The 21,828-nt window shown below is 40.7% G+C and overlaps 1 protein-coding gene across 3 annotated transcripts in view; it reads left to right on the top strand.

Moving 5' to 3' along the window:
• LOC126254123 (cation-independent mannose-6-phosphate receptor) overlaps window positions 1–21,828 on the top strand; it is a 633,915-nt gene that overhangs the window by 312,950 nt on the left and 299,137 nt on the right. For all 3 annotated transcript variants that reach the window (XM_049955284.1, XM_049955287.1, XM_049955285.1), the window contains one exon: window positions 14,866–15,009. In XM_049955284.1, coding sequence (XP_049811241.1) covers window positions 14,866–15,009 — 144 coding nt within the window. The remainder of the gene's footprint in view (window positions 1–14,865; window positions 15,010–21,828) is intronic.

Here is a 21,828-nt window from a genome sequence, read left to right as displayed (position 1 = left end):
ACGGTCTACACACGGAAAAACTTGAAAACGTTAAAAACGTATGTTTTGACAGAGCACAGGGAAAACTGTGCGACTGTGAAACTTGCATTCATTTGTTGCAGTTTATGTGACAAACTCTTATGTCTTCATCACTTTTTTGGGAGTGATTATCACATCCACAAGAAAACCTAAATCGGGCAAGGTAGAAGAAACTTTTTACCCATTCGCCAAGTGTGCAAGTTAGGTGGGTCGACAACATATTCCTGTAATGTGAAGCACATGCCGTCACCAGTGTCGTATAGAATATTTCAGACGTGTTTTCCTGTTGAGGAATCGGTTGACCTATGAATTTGCGATCAAATGTTTTCGGTTCCTATTGGAGAGGCACGTCCTTTCGTCTACTAATCGCACGGTTTTGCGGTGCGGTCGCAAAACACAGACACTAAACTTATTACAGTGAACAGAGACGTCAATGAATGAACGGTCAGATCGTAACTTTGCGAAAATAAAGTAAGTAAAATTTTTACTCAAGGGAGGACTCGAACCAAGGACCTCTCGTTCCGCAGTTACTCACTCTAACCACGGGACCACGGCGCTCCTCAGCTTACACTGTCCTTGATGTTGCATATCTTACACTTGGACTACTCAGTTTGTATAATTTGCTTATTTTTTCATAGTTACACACAACTTCTTCCTGTTTTCTCGGTTGATCTGTGTTCAGTTTTTCAAGGCCTATCCACTGTGTCAATTTATAACTAAATCTGAGGGGGGTGCGATGGGGAGGTTCCCTTGTCAGTGCAGAAGTGGACTGACCCCGACAATCCACCACGTTCTTCAGGCATGTCCAGGCTCACCTGGTTTTGGTGAGGATTACATCTTGACAAGTCATTAAGAGAAATCTTAACTGGTAACGCAACGAAAGCAGCCATCATTTTAACATTTCTGAGGGAAAGTAGATGTTACCACTTGATTTAAAACACATTTTTTGTTAGTCGATTTATGGGTTGGAGTTGGGAAATGGATGCCGTCTGCCACTTGATTTGCCCCAAGGGGATCCCCACCCAGCTTCACTCTGCCCAGACATCAACTTCGAATCACGCCTACCTGTACTTGAACTCTCTCTGTACCTTTTGTTCCTATCAACTGTAATAGGTTGTCTGCTACCGCGCACCTCGGAATTTGAATCCCCACCAGACGTCATGGAGGTCGAAGACCCCTAGAGGTCTCTGCACCATCGCGCCAAAGCTGTGGCGGCGTGCGCCCCCTGGCCCGCTTTTAGTGTGAAGGGGCCACAGTGAAACACGTGGTTCCAGCGGCCAATAGCGGCGCCCCCGATAGAGTACTTAAGTGCTTGCCTCTCGCTCAACCAGTCAGTCTAATCTCACGTATGTCTGTGGACACATCGCCTCGCATTAAGACAGCCCACTTACTATCTTGTTCTGTGTACAAGTGGATGTGTTTGTTAGGTCTCCTTGTGACTCCATTGTTCAATCTTGTTGTTCGTTCTGTCCTTCGTTGGTTGTGTCCGTCTTCTCTTGTTGTGTTGTTGTTGGCGGGCCCCTCCGCGGGTCCTGCTGCGCTTTCCGTCATTTCAGCCCCCTTACTGTCCCGGTCGCAATTACAACAGGTTGAATGACGATTTTTTAAACTGATCTCTTATCCTAGTGTTTATGCAGAAGAGAGTATGTCTTCCAACACAGCTCTTGGTCTGAGGCAACTTCAATCTATGCACTTCCTCTTGCTACTGTGGTCTACCTTCATGTATGGATATTCTGCATCATCTTTTACCAATACTCTTAATTCAGTGTTTCCCATAAATCATTTCTTGTGGCAAGGTCACAACCCTAAACCTGAAATTACCTATATTATCTGCAAAACTCTAGAATTTCCTTGTTAATTATGAGAATAAAGGGACTAGTAATCATGCTCTGAAGTCCCTCAGAAACCCCATCCATCATCAGTGTCTTCATTATCTATAAACAAACTATAGAGAAATCAGGAACAGACGAAACTCCGAAAACAACGAAAAAAAAATGTTTTCTACCCCCTTTTTAAACAGTAATCAATACAGAATTTGGTATCTGAGATGAATCTTTGTAAATTCTTGGAAATGGATGCTAAGTTAACAGGTCAGTATTTGGCATGAAATACACTAATTGAAAAAAAATTCACAAAACTCAAAAACTAATTAATGTAGAGTAATGCAATTTCGGAAATTTGTGTAAGTAACATGGTTAAGTCAAACAATGGAAACTCCAGGTAGGAATATCAACAATGTAAGAAAAGATTGATTTCTACATACTGTAAAGAAGATACATCATGTTGCAGACAGGCACAATTAAAAGACACGTACATAAAGCTTTCAGTCACAGTCTTCCCACACACAAGCAAGCACACCCACACTAACACAAGACCATCAACTCCAGCATCTCGGGCCGGAATGCAACTATCACGTGGGGTGCAAACACCAATCTTTAGGCATGGGGAAGGGGAAGGGATAGTAGTGTGTTAGTGGGGAGAGAGACAAATGCTGCCTGGTGGAATGTGTAGGGACTAGAATGCCAACAGGTACAGCATCAGGAGGTTGTCGGGCAAGGAGGTGGGAAAAAAAAAGGAGCAAAAACGGAGAGGAGTGGGGAAAGATGGGTGGTTGCATTGGCAGAGGGCTGCAAATAAACAGGGTGAGAAATGAGAATGGGGAGATGATGGGGCAGAGGGTGTGGATACTGTTGGGTGGGGGGAGTGAGAACACTATGTTACCATAGGTTGAGGCTGGGATAGTTACAGGAGCAGTGAATGTGTTGTAAGGATAACTCCCATCTGCACATTTCAGAAAAGCTGGTGGTGATGGGAAGGATCCAGATGGCTCGGATAGTGAAGCAGCCATTGAAATCAAGTGTTACGTTCAGTCACATGTTGTACCACATGCGGTCTGCTTTGCTCTTGGCCACAGTTTGGTGGTGGCTGTTGATCCTGGGGGACAGTTGGTTGGTTGTCGTACCAATATAAAAAAGCTGTGAAATGATGGCAGCAGACCTGTGAAATGACATGGCTTCTTTCACGTGGCATGGCCGCTGATTGATTGCGCTGAATAACACAAATAATGTTGGGAAGTTGGTAAATTCTAGTGAATTGGAAGTTATCATAAATGGAGTCCCACAGGGTTCAATTTTAGGTCCTCTGCTGTTCCTTATTCATGTGAATGACCTCTCACTTAAAGTTCAGCAAGCGGAACTAGTACTTTTTGCAGATGATACGAGTGTTATAATAAATCCCATTCAAGAAAAAGCAGCTGAAGATATTGTTAAGGATGTCTTTCAAAGAATTATTAAGTGGTTCTCAGAAAATGGACTCTCCCTTAATTTTGAAAGAAATTCACATTGATGACAACTTGAACTGGAAGAAGCATATTACTGAGCTTCTCAAACAACTAAATTCAGCTTCTTTTGCTCTTCTTATAATCACTAGTCTTGGTAATAAACAGATCAGCCTCCTAATATACTTTGCATATTTCCACTCAATAATGTCTTACGGAATAGTTTTCTGGGGTAACTCACCACTTAGACATAAAGTATTGATTGTACAAAAGAGAGCAGTGAGAATAATTAATGGTGTTCACCCAAGGACATCATGTAGGCACCTTTTCAAGGAGTTAGGTATTTTAACTGCACCATCAGAGTACATATATTCACTAATGAAATTCGTTACAAATAATAATTTCTTTTGGACAACTCCCAAACGAAAGCGTTGGTACGTTGATAGAAACAATAACAAACACACACACAAATTTCAAGCTTTTGTAACCCACGGTTGCTTCATCAGCAAAGAGGGAAGGAGAAGGAAAGACGAAAGGATGTGGGTTTTAAGGGAGAGGATAAGGAGTCATTCCAATCCTGGGAGCGGAAAGACTTACCTTGGGGGGAAGAAGGGACAGCATGTTGTTGTTCAGTCCTGAGACTAGTTTGATGCAGCTCCATGCTACTCTATCCTGTGCAAGCTTCTTCATCTCCCAGTACCTACTGCAGCCTACATCCTTCTGAATCTGCTTAGTGTATTCATCTCTTGGTCTCCCTCTAAGATTTTTACCCTCCATGCTGCCCTCCAATACTAAATTGGTGACCTCTTGATGCCTCAGAACGCATCCTACCAACCAATCCCTTCTTCTAGTCAAGTTGTGTCACAAATTCCTCTTCTCCCCAATTCTATTCAATACCTCCTCATTAGTTATGTGATCTACCCATCTAATCTTCAGCATTCTTCTGTAGCACCACATTTTGAAAGCTTCTATTCTCTTCTTGTCTAAACTATTTATCGTCCATGTTTCACTTCCATACATGGCTACACTCCATACAAACACTTTCAGAAACGACTTCCTGATATTTAAATTTATACTCGATGTTAACAAATTTATCTTGTTCAGAAACGCTTTCCTTGCCATTGCCAGTCTACATTTTATATCCTCTCTATTTCGACCATCATCAGTTATTTTGCTCCCCAAGTAGCAAAACTCCTTTACTACTTTAAGTGTCTCAGTTCCTAATCTAATTCCCTCATCATCACCCGACTTAATTCGACTACATTCCATTATCCTCGTTTTGCTTTTGTTGATGTTCATCTTATACCCTCCGCCGGCCGGATTGGTCGAGCGGTTCTAGGCGCTACAGTCTGGAACCGCGTGACCGCTACGGTCACAGGTTCGAATCCTGCCTCGGGCATGGATGTGCATGATGTTCTTAGGTTAGTTAGGTTTAAGTAGTTCTAAGTTCTAAGGGACTGATGACCTCAGAAGTTAAGTCCCATAGTGCTCAGAGCCATTTTGAACCATTATACCCTCCTTTCAAGACAATGTCCATTCCTTTCAACTGCTCTTCCAAGTCATTTGCTGTCTCTGACAGAATTACAATGTCATCGGCGAACCTCAAAGTTTTTATTTCTTCTCCATGGATTTTAATACCTGCTCTGAACTTTTCTTTTGTTTCCTTTATTGCTTGCTCAATATACAGATTGAATAACATCGGGGATAGGGTACAACTCTGTCTCACTCCCTTCCCAACCACTGCTTCCCTTTCATACCCCTCGACTCTTATAACTGCCATCTGGTTTCTGTACAAATTGTAAATAGCCGTTCGCTCCCTGTATTTTACCCTTGCCACCTTCAGAATTTGAAAGAGAGTATTCCAACCAACATTGTCAAAAGATTTCTCTAAGTCTACAAATGCTAGAAACACAGGTTTGCCTTTCCTTAATCTATTTTCAAATATAAGTCGTAGGGTCAGTATTGCCTCACGTGTACCAACATTTCCACATCATATCGATAAAATAATCAGGAAAATGATTTACAGAAAATGACATAACTAAAACTAAACTAAACTAAAACTACGACATGATGAGAATAGGGAGTACTGTGTGCGTGGATTGGGCAGGTTTTGCACCTGGGTCTTCCACAGGGATATGATCCTTGTGGCAAGGGGTTGTGATTGAGAGTGGCATGGGAATGGACTAGAATGAACTAGAATCAGCTAAATACTGAGGGACTACAATTACTGGCATCTTAGATTGGAAGGATCACATAGAAAATGTTGTGGGGGAAGGTGAACCAAAGATGGCGTTTCATTTGCAGGACACTTAGAAAGTGTACCGTATTTACTCGAATCTAAGCCGCACTTTTTTCCCGTTTTTTGTAATCCAAAAAACTGCCTGCGGCTTAGAATCGAGTGCAAAGTAGGCAGAAGTTCTGAAAAATGTTGGTAGGTGCCGCCACAACTAACTTCTGCCGTCGAATATATGTAGCATTTTCATACATTATCCAATGAAGTAAATACAAATTCCGTGTTGTTCATCTTCAAATGTAGCAGCATTTCAGTGTACTACGGAAATCCGACTGGCAAGACTATTTGGGATGTTTGTCAATATGGCCAACTCTACGTTCTGAATTTTTTCCTACCCGTGAGAAGAGATGGTTGCTAATAGGAACTTTTATGTACTGTGAATCACATCTCTTCACCATAAGAATAATACGAATATAAACATTTTGCCATGTATTGTTTCGTGTTTGCTGCTATCTCATTTAAATCCTGTCTGCCTAATAACCTACGAAACTAGTGTGAGACAGCAGCAAATGCGAAAGAATATACATATCATATCATGTTTATATTCATATTATTCTTATGCCTAGTAGTGATACAATCAGAAATGAAGCACGGCAATTGACTAGATTTTTAAATCTAAGATGACTCTAATTTCTGTGCAGAATGTAATGTACAAAAGAGGCGTCTGCAAAGATTTTCAAACGGAGAAAGTTTTTAGCTAAACTCTCGTACAGAACATCTATCATACGCAGTCTATTATTTGGTTCTTGTTGATCATTATCGAAGAAAGCAGCAGTGTAAGTAACAACAAATAGCAGTCTCTTGCCATTGTTTCGCTAGTGAGACAATTCCTCTCTCTCTCTTTTTTTTTAGCGGCGGTAGCGCGCACAAAAGCAAGCCATGCCGCGAGCGGCGACAGGTCGTAAACACTTATAATCAGAATGCGACAAACAATGCATGACACAGTACAATAATGCATTTCCAGCCTAGAGTAACGTAAGCACCTATAACAAAGAGAACGGCACTTATCAGATCAAAGAAAAATAAGCAACCAATTCAAACCAGACGAAGCACGCCTGACGCATAGCAATGGCTACCTGGTAAAGCTTAACTGCTAAGCTTACGACCCGAACCAAACTACTGTAGCTGTATCGTCATTTATTCTACCTAAATTGTGTTTCCTATTACAATAGACCAACTTTGTTTCGATTTGGAGGTGCGGCCTAAAACTTTTCTCTCCCCTTCAATTTCGAGTCTCAAATTTCAGGTGCGGCTTAAATTCGGGAGATTTTTTTTTTTCCTTGATTTCGAGCCTCTTTTTTCAGGTGCGGCTTAGATTCGAGTGCGGCTTAGATTCGGGTGCGGCTTAGATTCGAGTAAATACGGTAATTAATCTACTAAAGACACTGTATACAGTATGCTTGCCTTTTCTGGGCTATTGCTGCTCTGTAGGGTAAAATAAGAGAAATTAGAGATTGCACGGCTAGATGTGTGTGTCAATGTTTCTCACACGCTGTTCGAGAATGGAATGGTCGAGAAATAGCCTGACAATTGCCACATTTAAGTGTGACTTGCAGAGTAGTCATTTACAAAAAGAAAACAACTGGAATGTAGTGTAGCCAACTTAAATCAGTTGATGCCGAGGGAATTAGATAAGACAATGAGACATAAACAGGGCGTGAGTTTTCTGTTTAGGGAGTAAAAGAACTGACAGTGGTTGAAGTAGAGAGCAATAAAAGGGTTTCTTGAAAAGAGAAACACTGTAAAATCTGATATAAAATATTAGAAAATCTTTTTTGAAAGTATTTATCTGGTGTGTAACCTTAAGCAGAAATAATGTGTGGACCATAAAGAGCAGTATGATGTGACTTACCAAATGAAAGTGCTGGCAGGTCGACAGACACACAAACATACACACAAAATTCAAGCTTTCGCAACAAACTGTTGCCTCATCAGGAAAGAGGGAAGGAGAAAGGAAAGACGAAAGGATGTGGGTTTTAAGGGAGAGGGTAAGGAGTCATTCCAATCCCGGGAGCGGAAAGACTTACCTTAGGGGGAAAAAAGGACGGGTATACACTCGCACACACACACATATCCATCCACACATATACAGACACAAGCAGACATATTTAAAGGCAAAAGTGAAAGTTTTCATTTTTTTATTGATACTGCTGAACCAGAATCTAACGTATGGTAATAAGGCCTTCAGAAACACTATCCTCGGGTCATTAACTTGTCAGGGCTCGTAACATTTTGATTAGGCAAGTGAACATTGCTAAAACTCATCAGTAATATTCTCGCATAAGTCCCAGTTGAGGCGTGAGGACTTTTAAATCTCAGAACCTGGGATTGGTAATACAACTTCCTCAAGTACTGTGGAATTTCTTCTTTCATGTCTTAACACGTTCTGTCCCTTCTTCATGTCAATTTTTTTCCACGTGTTCCTTTCCTTGCTGATTCTTTAGAGAACTGCCTCATTTCTCATCTCATCAGTCTATCCAATTTTCAATATCCTTCTGTAGCATCACACCTGAGACACTTCAGTTATCTTCTTTCATGGTTTTTCCATGTTATTTGGCTTTCAAGATAGCAGAATTCCTTCATTTCAACTACTTCATGGTCTCCAATTTTGATATTAAGTTTGTCGATAATCTCATTTCTGCTACTCCGAATTATTTTTGTCTTTATTAAGTTATTCTCAGTCTGTAGTGTGTGCTCATTAGATTGTTCATTTCATTTAAAGTGTTATGCATTTCTTCCTCCTTTTACTGTGAATAGAAATGTCATATTCTGTCTATGATACCTGTATCTGAACTATTTTTGCTACCTTTGGTCCTTTGTTGTTTGTCATGAGAAGAATCCTACCTCTAAATTGTTCACAGTATTTCACTATCTACCCTACCTTCCAGTTCATGACTAATCCTACTCGTAGTACTCCATTTTTTGCTGGTAACATTACCCTGTATTTGTTTGACCAGAGAAATGTTACCTTCTTCCTATCTCACCTCACTGACCCTCACTGTATCTGTACCGAGCCTTTGCATTTCAAATTTTGTATTTTCTACCTTCTGTACCCTATTCAGACTTTTGGCATTCGATGTTCAGACGTGCGGAAAGTTACTGTTTCTTTAGTCATTCAGTCTGTTTTTTTTTTTTTTTTCATGGTCATTCCCTTGCGGCAGTCCCATCCTAGGGATTCAAATGAGCGACTAGTCTGCAATCTTTTGCCACAGGAGAGGTCACCATGACAATTTTTGAGTTATACTACTTGTCATATGAATATACTTTGTGTGTCTTCAATGCAGTTTTAGCATCATAATGGCTGACAATTATATACAAGTTTTTAAAAAGTGAAAGTTTTCATTTTTTTATTGATGATTCGTGTTTGTAGAGTAATGTTATTCTATACTAAATAAAACAAGATGAAATTCCCTGCATTTTAATTGCTTTCTTATGTTGCTTAATGACTTGTAATATTCATTACTTTTCCTGTCAACCAGTAATTGGGATACGTCTTGTGTAGAAATCTTAAAGTTGTGATATACCCGGCACCCCTCTCAGCTCGGAGCCCAAACAGCAGCCTGTGACGCTTGTGCCTTAAACCTTTCTGTGGTTATTTATACAATAAAAGCTAGCTCTTCCCTCCTTGATCTGTCTCTTCTTAAAGTGGTTTCTTGGCTTCCCTATGCACCTATCTCTCTCTCTCTCTCTCTCTCTCTCTCTCTCTCTCTCTCTCTCTCTCTCTCTCTCTTATATATATATATATATGATGCTGCTGAAAGTTATTAGCAAGTTCAAGAGGTTATTGGAATACAAGATTCGATGGGACTTGTGTGTAACATAAAAATACTTGGAGAAGTGTGTGTGAATGTTTGGCTATCTATGAAGGTTATTTGATGAGGAATACTATCGACGACTTGCTCCCAACATTTTTGCCACCTTTGGAATACTGTATGGATCTTTGATTTTGTTATGGAGCCTCAGCAAGTCAGGCTTGGTAGGAATATGAGATTCTTGAGAATGATAAATATTGTGAAAATTTTGCATCTTAATTGTAGCTAATCCTACATGACTATTCTGTGCAAAAGGTTTTAGCTTCATTGCTATATATGTTCCCGTAAATTGCACTGGACATAGAAAACCATAAAATCAGAATTAAAGGAAATATAGAGGGAAACATTCCACGTGGAGTTTGTTGCGAAAGCTTGAATTTTGTGTGTATGTTTGTGTGTCTATCGACCTGCCAGCGCTTTCGTTTGGTAAGTCACATCATCTTTGTTTTATATATATGAAAGCGCTGGCAGGTCGATAGACACACAAACATACACACAAAATTCAAGCTTTCGCAACAAACTGTTGCCTCATCAGGAAAGAGGGAAGGAGAGGTAAAGACGAAATGATGTGGGTTTTAAGGGAGAGGGTAAGGAGTCATTCCAATCCCGGGAGCGGAAAGACATACCTTAGGGGGGAAAAAGGACGGGTATACACTCGCACACACACACTTATCCATCCACACATATACAGACACAAGCAGACATATTTAAAGACAAAGAGTTTGTGCAGAGATGTCAGTCGAGGCGGAAATGCAGAGGCAAAGATGTTGTTGAATGACAGGTGAGGTATGAGTGGCGGCAACTTGAAATTAGCGGAGATTGAGGCCTGGTGGGTAACAGGAAGAGAGGATATATTGAAGAGCAAGTTCCCATCTCCGGAGTTCGGATAGGTTGGTGTTGGTGGGAAGTATCCAGATAACCCGGACGGTGTAACACTGTACCAAGATGTGCTGGCCATGCACCAAGGCATGTTTAGCCACAGGGTGATCCTCATTACCAACAAACACTGTCTGCCTGTCCCGTGGGGGCTTGGTAACCAGCTACAATGGGGCGGCCGGGATGATTGGGTTTGTGAATTTTAGGAAGAAGGTTGGAGTGCGGTGTGTCGGTGGGGTCAGGAGGTTGATAGAGTCAGGTGAAAGGTTTTGCAGGGGGCCTAAGGTTCTGAGGATTCCTTGAAGCACCGCCTGGACATCGGGAATGGGATTACCTTGGCAAACTTTGTATGTAGTGTTGTCTGAAAGCTGACGCAGTCCCTCAGCCACATACTCTCGACAATCAAGTACCACGGTCGTGGAACCCTTGTCCGCCGGAAGAATGACGATGGATCGGTCAGCCTTCAGATCACGGAATAAGGGAGTGTAATCTGGCTAGGGTGAAGGCATGTTTGCGGAGGGAATGTAAATAAAACTTAATGGGGTCGTTGTGGGGGTGTTGTAAGGGTGACATGGTATTAGAAGGTGGAAAGTGTAACATGAGGTTGAGATGAAAATGAAAATAACTGGAGAAAGTTACTGGAGATCTGTTGTGAAAAAAGGCGAAAAATTGTTGGTTAAAGCTGGGCTATGTTGATCCTGTGGTGAACTTGGGTTGGTAGAGAACGATGTGCACATAGGTTAGGTGGTTGTGTTGCTGCCAAAACACGTTAAAGGATGGAGAGATTCGGGAAAATTTCGAAAAAACGGCGTGTAAATGTATTGAAAAGAGTGGTTTTGTGGTGGCAGATTATGAAAATGAGGCTAACAATTGTCTGGCGAAGAAATAATGACGTTAAAACCTATGGGAAGCGACTAAAAATTATCAGTGATGTGGGAAGAACGGAAATGGAAATAAAGCGAAAGTTATCAGAACTAGACAAAAAGGTTGTTTAATAGGTGAAATGAACTGTTTGTGGACTAGAAACGGTGGATTTTATAGCAGCGGTAGTGTTGAAAGCGGAAAAAAAATTTTTGGTTATGGTTTGGAAGTGGGTGACGTATTATTGAGTCTATATAGGCAGGATAAAATTGTATATTAGATTATGGTAAAAAAGGAGAAGGTGAATACAAAGTGAAACTACTGGCACAAACAAAAAGAGAAAATAAGATGACAGAAAAGATTTCGAAATACGACAGTGACAATAACAAACGTAATTGTTGGGTTCAAATTAATGATATAAATTAATAGAGGGAAACATTCCACATGGGAAAAATATATATCGAAAAACAAAGATGATGTGACTTACCAAACGAAAGCGCTGGCACGTCGATAGACACACAAACAAACACAAACATACACACAAAATTCAAGCTTTCGCAACAAACTGTTGCCTCATCAGGAAAGAGGGAAGGAGAGGGAAAGACGAAAGGATGTGGGTTTTAAGGGAGAGGGTAAGGAGTCATTCCAATCCCGGGAGCGGAAAGACTTACCTTAGGGGGAAAAAAGGACGGGTAAACACTCGCACACACACAAATATCCATCCACACATATACAGACACAAGCAGACATATTTAAAGACAAAGAGTTTGGGCAGAGATGTCAGTCGAGGCAGAAGTGCAGAGGCAAAGATGTTGTTGAATGACAGGTGAGGTATGAGTGGCGGCAACTTGAAATTAGCGGAGATTGAGGCCTGGTGGATAACGGGAAGAGAGGATATATTGAAGAGCAAGTTCCCATCTCCGGAGTTCGGAGAGGTTGGTGTTAGTGGGAAGTATCCAGATAACCCGGACGGTGTAACACTGCGCCAAGATGTGCTGGCCGTGCACCAAGGCATGTTTAGCCACAGGGTGATCCTCATTACCAACAAACACTGTCAGCCTGTGTCCATTCATGCGAATGGACAGTTTGTTGCTGGTCATTCCCACATAGAATGCATCACAGTGTAGGCAGGTCAGTTGGTAGATCACGTGGGTGCTTTCACACGTGGCTCTGCCTTTGATCATGTACACCCTCCGGGTTACAGGACTGGAGTAGGTGGTGGTGGGAGGGTGCATGGGACAGGTTTTACACCGGGGGCGGTTACAAGGGTAGGAGCCAGAGGGTAGGGAAGGTGGTTTGGGGATTTCATAGGGATGAACTACGAGGTTACGAAGGTTACGAGGTTACGAACCCAATCCGTTACCCCCGGAAACCATCCTTGTAACCATTGATGCCACTTCCTTATACACAAATATCCCGCACGTCCAGGGCCTCGCTGCGATGGAGCACTTCCTTTCACGCCGATCACCTGCCACCCTACCTAAAACCTCTTACCTCATTACCTTAGCCAGCTCCATCCTGACCCACTTCTTCTTCACTTTTGAAGGCCAGACATACCAACAATTAAAGGGAACAGCCATGGGTACCAGGATGGCCCCCTCATACGCCAACCTATTCATGGGTCGCTTAGAGGAAGCCTTCTTGGTTACCCAAGGCTGCCAACCCAAAGTTTGGTACAGATTTATTGATGACATCTTCATGATCTGGACTCACAGTGAAGAAGAACTCCAGAATTTCCTCTCCAACCTCAACTCCTTTGGTTCCATCAGATTCACCTGGTCCTACTCCAAATCCCATGCCACTTTCCTTGATGTTGACCTCCACCTGTCCAATGGCCCGCTTCACACGTCCGTCAACATCAAACCCACCAACAAGCAACAGTTCCTCCATTACGACAGCTGCCACCCATTCCACATCAAACAGTCCCTTCCCTACAGCCTAGGTCTTCGTGGCAAATGAATCTGCTCCAGTCCGGAATCCCTGAAGCATTACACCAACAACCTGACAACAGCTTTCGCATCCCGCAACTACCCTCCTGACCTGGCACAGAAGCAAATAACCAGAGCCACTTCCTCATCCTCTCAAACCCAGAACCTCCCACAGAAGAACCACAAAAGTGCCCCACTTGTGACAGGATACTTTCCGGGACTGGATCAGATTCTGAATGTGGATCTCCAGCAGGGATACGACTTCCTCAAATCCTGCCCCGAAATGAGATCCATCCTTCATGAAATCCTCCCCACTCCACCAAGAGTGTCTTTCCGCCGTCCACCTAACCTTCGTAACCTCGTAGTTCATCCCTATGAAATCCCCAAACCACCTTCCCTACCCTCTGGCTCCTACCCTTGTAACCGCCCCCGGTGTAAAACCTGTCCCATGCACCCTCCCACCACCACCTACTCCAGTCCTGTAACACGGAGGGTGTATATGATCAAAGGCAGAGCCACATGTGAAAGCACCCACGTGATCTACCAACTGACCTGCCTACACTGTGATGCATTCTATGTGGGAATGACCAGCAACAAACTGTCCATTCGCATGAATGGACACAGGCTGACAGTGTTTGTTGGTAATGAGGATCACCCTGTGGCTAAACATGCCTTGGTGCACGGCCAGCACATCTTGGCGCAGTGTTACACCGTCCGGGTTATCTGGATACTTCCCACTAACACCAACCTCTCCGAACTCCGGAGATGGGAACTTGCTCTTCAATATATCCTCTCTTCCCGTTATCCACCAGGCCTCAATCTCCGCTAATTTCAAGTTGCCGCCACTCATACCTCACCTGTCATTCAACAACATCTTTGCCTCTGCACTTCTGCCTCGACTGACATCTCTGCCCAAACTCTTTGTCTTTAAATATGTCTGCTTGTGTCTGTATATGTGTGGATGGATATGTGTGTGTGTGCGAGTGTTTACCCGTCCTTTTTCCCCCTAAGGTAAGTCTTTCCGCTCCCGGGATTGGAATGACTCCTTACCCTCTCCCTTAAAACCCACATCATTTCGTCTTTCCCTCTCCTTCCCTCTTTCCTGATGAGGCAACAGTTTGTTGCGAAAGCTTGAATTTTGTGTGTATGTTTGTGTTTGTTTGTGTGTCTATCGACGTGCCAGCGCTTTCGTTTGGTAAGTCACATCATCTTTGATTTTTGATATATATTTTTCCCATGAGGAATGTTTCCCTCTCTCTCTCTCTCTCTCTCTCTCTATATATATATATATATATATATATATATATATATATATATATATATATATATATATATAGGGGGGACTTAAGGCCAGAGTTTGAATTCAGAATCAGCACCTAAAAACAGAAATAACTTTGCAGAATGGTGACAATAAATGTGATAGGACTAGAAAGTGATTCAGCAGATGCTTTGTGAGTGCTAACGGCCTAAGAAGAGGATCCTAGTGAACAGGAATGCTAGGTTTGAATAATCTTTGTGATTAAACATTGGGATCCAACCTGGTTGGTCCTTGTAAACCACATGTAATTGAAGGTTCTCTGCCAGTTGTTATTAGTCACCTTTTTCATCATGTACTCGATATACTGAATCATAGATTTTACAGAACTATAAATATATTAATGAAAAAAGACTAATGTACTCCATGAGTTTGTACAAAATACAATTACCAAGACTGTTGTGTAATAAGGTATTTTGATGTGTCAGAGACACTCTGCTCTGATTCCAAATTCAGAAACTGTGTTTTTGTTGTATTTTTGACAGAGTCTGGGCTACCCAGTAATCACCCCCCGTATGGACAACAAAAAGGTCATTCTGAAGTACTACCATGGCTCTCCTTGCCCGTTTGAACAAGATGTTAACCTAAGTTCATCCTTTGTATTCAGCTGTGATCCAAAGGCTGATCCAGTAAGTAATTTTTGTATGTAACTTATATTCATTATCAGAAAAGATTGTAAAACACTAATAAGCAGTACACTTAAAATTTGTTGTTTCTTGGTTAAGATGCTTAAAATACAGTTATTCTTTTCTTTTACTATTTATTCATGGCTTTTTGACATGACAAATGTATGCTATTATTGTAAAATAATGTTTGTTGGGAGGAAGTTCCGTTATTCAATTTTTTGCACAATTTGTAAATTTCTAGAACCCTGTTCAAAAGGTTTTCCAAAGCCATGAAAGAAAGTGTATGGGAAACATTCCACTGAAGTAAATTAATGTGCAGTTACAGCTATAGTTGGTACGCAGTTTGTAGTGATTCAAGAATTTCTGTGTAAATTTTAGAACCACTGAGCCTTCTACCATCTCAAACACACAATATTCTAGATACGAGTGTGGGATGGTAAAATCCTACCTACTGCGTATCACATGTTTGTTTGTGCAGGTTTAAAATCAGTCACGGGAAGAAAGTAGACGCGGCAGTTGAACGGCATCGACAAGTACCTGTCGGGCAATCCATAGAGGTTTTAGTGCTTGTGTAAGGAAGTACCATGGAGTTTTTAAGCCGCTCTTTGCTAATTGTGTCATTGACTTTTGTTATGTGAAACAAGAACAGTTGAAAAAGTACTCTTATAGACTCTTGACTCAGCCTTGTTAGAGGCAAGACGTTTTTTCAGTCTCTCTTTCTGAAAGTCATGGTGTCTAAGCAGACTTCCTTTTGAATGTAAATCAATTTGTTTCTAACATACGACTGTACAAGAGACTTACTGAAGTTACATATTATGTTGAAAGTGAAAATTTTTATTGTGCTTGAAAGTCAAATACGTCGTTGATTGATGAAACGTAAAGTTTGTATAGCTACTTATTTCACAAGTAGAAAGAAGCGTGAAAATTCCTGTACCTAGCGTTATTCGATGGAGAATGAGTCAAGAGTGTTTCAAACAGCCGGCTATCCATTAGAGAAGAATGGCTGCAAACCTCAAGTAAGTCATCTCGGAAAGAAGTGGAATGTGGTTTGGGGAAATAAATCAGTATAACCCAGACCCACACTCACACTTTGTCGTCAAAACGTTAGAAGTTCAGACTGTTGCTAAATTAGGTCAAAAGATTGCATATTAGTAAAATGCATTCTTATTATATATTAAACAGTATTTATGAAGATAGTTCACCAGAATGAATAATACTTACCCTGTTAAAAGAGCACACCGGTTTCTCAGTAGTGCTGAACACAGTGTACGTTCTATACCAGGCAATCATGTGACCTTCCATGGCTGACATAGGTCATGGTAGTGAAGTGGCATGTAAATGCCATTTGGTTGTGTGTTGTAAGTGCTGTAAGCTGGGTCAATCCGTAGACGTGACTTATGGCAGAAAGGAGCTGCTGTTTTTGGATATACTCATGACCACACGGTGAATGAAGTTATGTGATTTGTTGATGTACTAATGCGGACTTTATAAAATTTTCAGAAGGAATAGTGTTTCACAGCCATGTATAACTACCTAAGAACAGGATCCTAGTGAACAGGAATGGGGGCTATGAATAGTCTTCATCAGTGACAATTATTTTTAAACCTGACTGGGAATTCTGCTCTCAAGAGATGCAAAACTATCTCATCCAGTATCCAAATCAACATTGTGAAGAAAGCTGCACACAGTAGATATCCGGTATAAAGATAATTTGGTCGTGATTGCAACCGTAACTGAATTTTCCCTATAACACTACCATAATTGCTGTATCAGTGCCACAGAGTTTGGGAATGGAGTGGAATGACTCTTGATAAATATTTGGAGTTGGAGTACCTCACAAAAGGCCATTGTTCACAAAGCTACATATCTTCAACACGTCAGATTACACAGAAAATGTACAGTAACTGACTGGAGCATGAAATGTAATCCGACGAGGTGCAATTTTGCCTCTTTCAAACGATGCAGAGTGGTGAGTGCACTGACAGCCCAATGAGGTGTTTAAGTGTTTAATCTGCTGTGTGTAGAGGGTTTTGTAATTTTTAGAGGTGTTTTATGTATTGTGGTTCGAGGCAACAAATTAGGGTTATTGTGAATGTACCCCAAGATGTTCATTTCATCATTCTTGGTGACCAAGAGTTGTCCTTCCTTCTACATCATGATGAGAATGCTGTGTACACTCCTGTCTTTGAAGGTGACGACAGCTGTACTCACAGCACTGCAGGTGTACATTTTCAGTTTGACAGACTCTTGAACTCCATGTTGCAACCCCCCCCCCCCCCCACCGCAACCCCCCCCCCCCACCTCACAATTAACTGGCTCTATGGGATCTACTAGCTCTATGGGACCTGTTCACCAGGTTGTGGCTTCAGCTAGATATGATGTACCTAAAGAAAGCTGTGGACTCTTTTTCATTGTCAGATTGAGGCTGTTATCAGGGCTAGAGGTATTAGTGAGATGTCTCCAATGGGTGACTAAATTTTTGTCTGCTTTGATGTTCAACTCCAAGAGGCACTGCTCTCTACGGGCAAAGAGACTATAGAAAAGTGTATTTTAGAAATACAACTGAAATTTGCTAAATCCATTATTATTATAATGATAAACAGTACTAATAAAATGGAATAAAAACTACTTCACAGTGGATCTAAACAAGTTTTTCAGAAATAGTGAGTACAGACAGATTACCGATGGTGTGCTTTCGTGTCAGAATGTCGATAATTATAGAGTGAAACCTCATTGTGGACTAAGTGAGGAACCTAGTAAAAATGAATGTTTGAGCATATAGTTGACAGGCAATTGGTGAGATACATTGCCAGTGAAACTAACATCTTATACCAAGTAGTGAATACCAAGTAGTGAATAATTGATGACAGAGATCTTCCAGGGGAATACAATGGACAGATACAAGTGCAGACGAGATTTATAATTTTTTAACAGTCTGCGTGATGATTGCTCATGTAAAAAACGATAGACTGAAGGGCTATTGGTCTACAGACCCATTGACTGAAGAACTGTTCTTTTCAAAAGTAGTGCCTAGGGATAGATTTCTGACAGTCCTTCCAATGCTGCATTTTAGTGATGCATGCATTTTTGGAGACACTCAGAAGGCGAATAGGGTTGATAAAATAGAGCATGTTGTGAATTTTTTGACAGCGAAATTCAAGTGAATTCTAAACCATTCAGAAATTTGTGCATTGTTGAGTCTCTAATGCTTGGGAAAGGTAGACTTGTTTTCTGACAGTCTATACCAAGCAACAGGCACATATTTGGAATAAAGCTGTTTATACTGTGTGATGCCGAAACCAGATTTATTTTAGATATGATAGTGTACACAGGAAGAGGAACAGAAATTGAAGATACTTGTGGCCTAGATGTTTCTGGTGCCTTTGCAGCTACTGTGTTGAAGCATCACCTCAACAAAGCTCACAATATTTTTTGAGGTAATTGGTATACAAGCCTTGGCAAGAATAGAACTGGTGCCTGTGAGGCAGTTACACCAAAAAGGAATTTTCCTTGAAAACTAAAGAAAGAACAAATAACATCACACCATACTGATGGTATGTTGGTAGTAAAGTTTATGGGCAAGAGATATGCTTACAACAATTCATTCAGACACAATTGTTGAATCAGAGAAGAACAACAGAGAAACTGGTGAGAAAATAAAGAAACAAGTACTGTTGTAAAATATAGCCAGAACATCGGAACAACAGATAAAACTGGCAATCAGCTCTATTGAATATGTGCAAAAGTTGATCAAACGGTACAAAAACTTTTCTTTCACCTCATGGACGTGTATGTACTGAATGCGCAGGTACTTTACCAAATGAAAAATGATAAAAAACCACAGCTGCTAGACTTCGACGTGGAGCTCGTGAAACAGTTGCTCAAGAAATACAGCTCTCCCAGAAAGGCTGGAAAGGGAGGAAGACCACCAAATGCAGATTTAATATTTCACCAAAAATTTGAATTTTTAATTTTTTTATTGTCTTTTCTATAAAAAACCATAACTCAAATTCTAATCATGTAATTAATCTGAAAATATTATTGTAGTGTCCTGAGAAGGTTATAAGACCACTGAACTACAGTTATTAATTTATGGTACAAGTTGTATCATTAACAGAGTTTTTAATTTTGCACATCCAAAATTACCTTTCTTTTCCTACTTACAATCATCAAAAAATCAGAATGCTATTGCAGGATCTCGTATTTATTAGTTCCAGGAAGACAGCAACATGTTGCATGCAGTTCCTGAAAATTTCGTAGCATTATCGCATATACTTTTTGAGAGAAGGCTTCTAATAGTGTAAAAAATTTAAAATAAAGAAAATGAGGTTCAAAGATTTTCTTCTCATACTTCTACATGTAATAAGCGTACCCCAATTTTAAAATCCTCCATACTGATACTCCTCATCCTCCAGGTTTCTCTGCTCTCCTCTTCGAATCTGCCTGGCCTGTATTTGTTGGTAAGACACTGATCTGTTAGCTTTCTTGACCCTGCTCTTGTTGATGGTGTGCAAACACACCAGGATCTATACTAGTTTTCTTCAGCACTTCGATTCTGCTATTATTGTAACATAAAACTGTACCATAGACACCTATTTGGAGTACTTCAAGTCCACAGAATGTCCTTTTTGAGCATCTAATCCAAATCAAATTATTGAGGCTTTCATTTGCTTTTTGTGTCTTTCCGTGAAGACATTTCCTCAATAAATCAGGATTTGCAAGAAACCTGAATGTGGGCTTAATTGCATTCATACCAGGTTCTGGTAATGAGTGTTTATGTGAATATGTCTCATTTCTGTTGTTGAACTTACACCAATCGTCCTTTGGACACAGATTGTGCATTGGTGTTTGGTCAGTGGATAGTTTGTGGAAAAAAATTGCCCATACAGCATGCCTCATTGCCTCTAAATTATGTGTTTTCTTCCAGATAGCTCTCCCATAAAATAACTGAAGAGAATCAGTTTCTTTCAGGGTAAGCCTGCCTTTTCCTCCTAGTGGTTTTCCATTCTTGAGTACTTCACTTTTCTTCTCTTTCAGCAAGTGAAGAAGCCTACCACCAAGCCTCTGCCTCTTATTGGATGTGGCCAACACATTCCAACTTATCTATGCTGTATTGTATGGATTTTTATCTGTTACAGCTTTGAACAAAGAGGAGTCCTCATCACCAAGGTATTTAGTATATCTAACAGCATACTGGTCCTCAGATCTGAAGAACATCCTCACAGGTGCAATAGACTCCATGCTCCACTTGAGCCACTATAATTTTTAGAGGATGCTGCTGCATGCTTTTCTTGCCACAGTTTCTCACTGTCTTCATTGTTGGACATTTTCCATGTCTATATCTAAAACTTTACCTGAGTCAATACCAATAACAGATGCAACTCCAGACAGAGTTGTGTGACCCCTTTCCATCCATGTCCCATCTACAGACACACACAGGTCAGTAACATCTGTAGGAGATTCGCTGTCATGAATATCTACCCCAGGACATATTTCTTTTTGGTTTATTTCCATGAATTCCTCCACTGCTTTCTTCATAGAAACTTTGGCAGTATTGCATAGAACATCAGACATTTCTTTATTTATTTTTTCAAACCTTGCACAAGGTGGAGGCATGTTCAGAAAACCACACAATAAATTACCTCCTTCCCTGCCCTGTCCAAGACATCTCAGAGCGTAAGCTAACCTAAAATTGCTTTCATAGGTCCAGTGTCGGTGTTTTTGGAGGAGGAAACTGAAAATTCATAGCCACATGAATTACAAATTAATTTAAAATCACAGGCTATTCCCACTCTTCTTTCTTCAACAACAATCATGCATTCTGTATTTTTACAGCTAACACACGAACATGAAAACTTTATAGCCTGGCAGAGAAGCTCTAAATCAATAAGTCTGAATCCAGGGAATCCATATCAACATCATTCAAGCACCTGTACAATTCGTCTGTCCCAAGTTTCGATACTGAAGCTGAGAGCTTTCTTCTTTGTTTTGAGCTGCTTCTTCTTTTTTGTTGGTAAACCGATTTCCATGAAACCTCCATTTCCTAAACACAATAAATCTTGATTTCCACATAAAGGTTTGCGAATTAAACCTTCCACCTACTAATACGTGTTAGTATTATCAAAATGTAAGTAAACCACTTTCAAAAATATTTTCAAGCAAAGGTAAGTTTAACAATTTAAAGGCATTTCTAAAGCTGCTATCATGGTGAAATTCACACATAACATAGATTAAACAGTGTAAATCAAGAAAATAATATTTATGAAAAAATCGATTTTTTGGACCAAAATCCATTACATCCCCCCTTAAGCAACTTTGCAGGATTACAATTCAGGGATCTAACGTACTCACTTTAAAAAAGTGGCGGAGTGTATAGACATAAAAGGGACTATATCAAGAATTTAACTGTGGTTTTTAGATGGAAGAAAAAAAAAGAACAAAGCCAAAATTTTTCACTTTATCCTCATACATCCGACATTATTGTGTTCTTCATTGTAACCAGCACTGAGTTCAGATGTACTACTCATGTGATGTACTCTATGGATCAGTTATTGCATTGACCACCAAGGAGAGCATTAATTGCCCAGTACCATCCACTACAGGAATAACATTATCACATTCACCACTAAAGCTTCATGTACCTCTTTTTGTGCCATGGAATGAGTATTAGCAATTGCACTACCCTCTTCACCCCTCACCATATTGTATTCTGCTGCTCATTCAAAATAAATCAGTGTACTTGACTGTCACCGTACCTTCATGCTGCCACCTCTGTGCCTCTTGCATTGTATCTTTGTGGAAGACCCAGATGTAAGACCTGTC

Source organism: Schistocerca nitens, chromosome 1 (genome assembly GCF_023898315.1).
Source record: "Schistocerca nitens isolate TAMUIC-IGC-003100 chromosome 1, iqSchNite1.1, whole genome shotgun sequence".
Classification (NCBI taxonomy): Eukaryota; Metazoa; Arthropoda; class Insecta; order Orthoptera; family Acrididae; genus Schistocerca; species Schistocerca nitens.
Note: the sequence above shows the minus strand (reverse complement) of the source record. Positions and strands in the feature narration are given on the sequence as shown.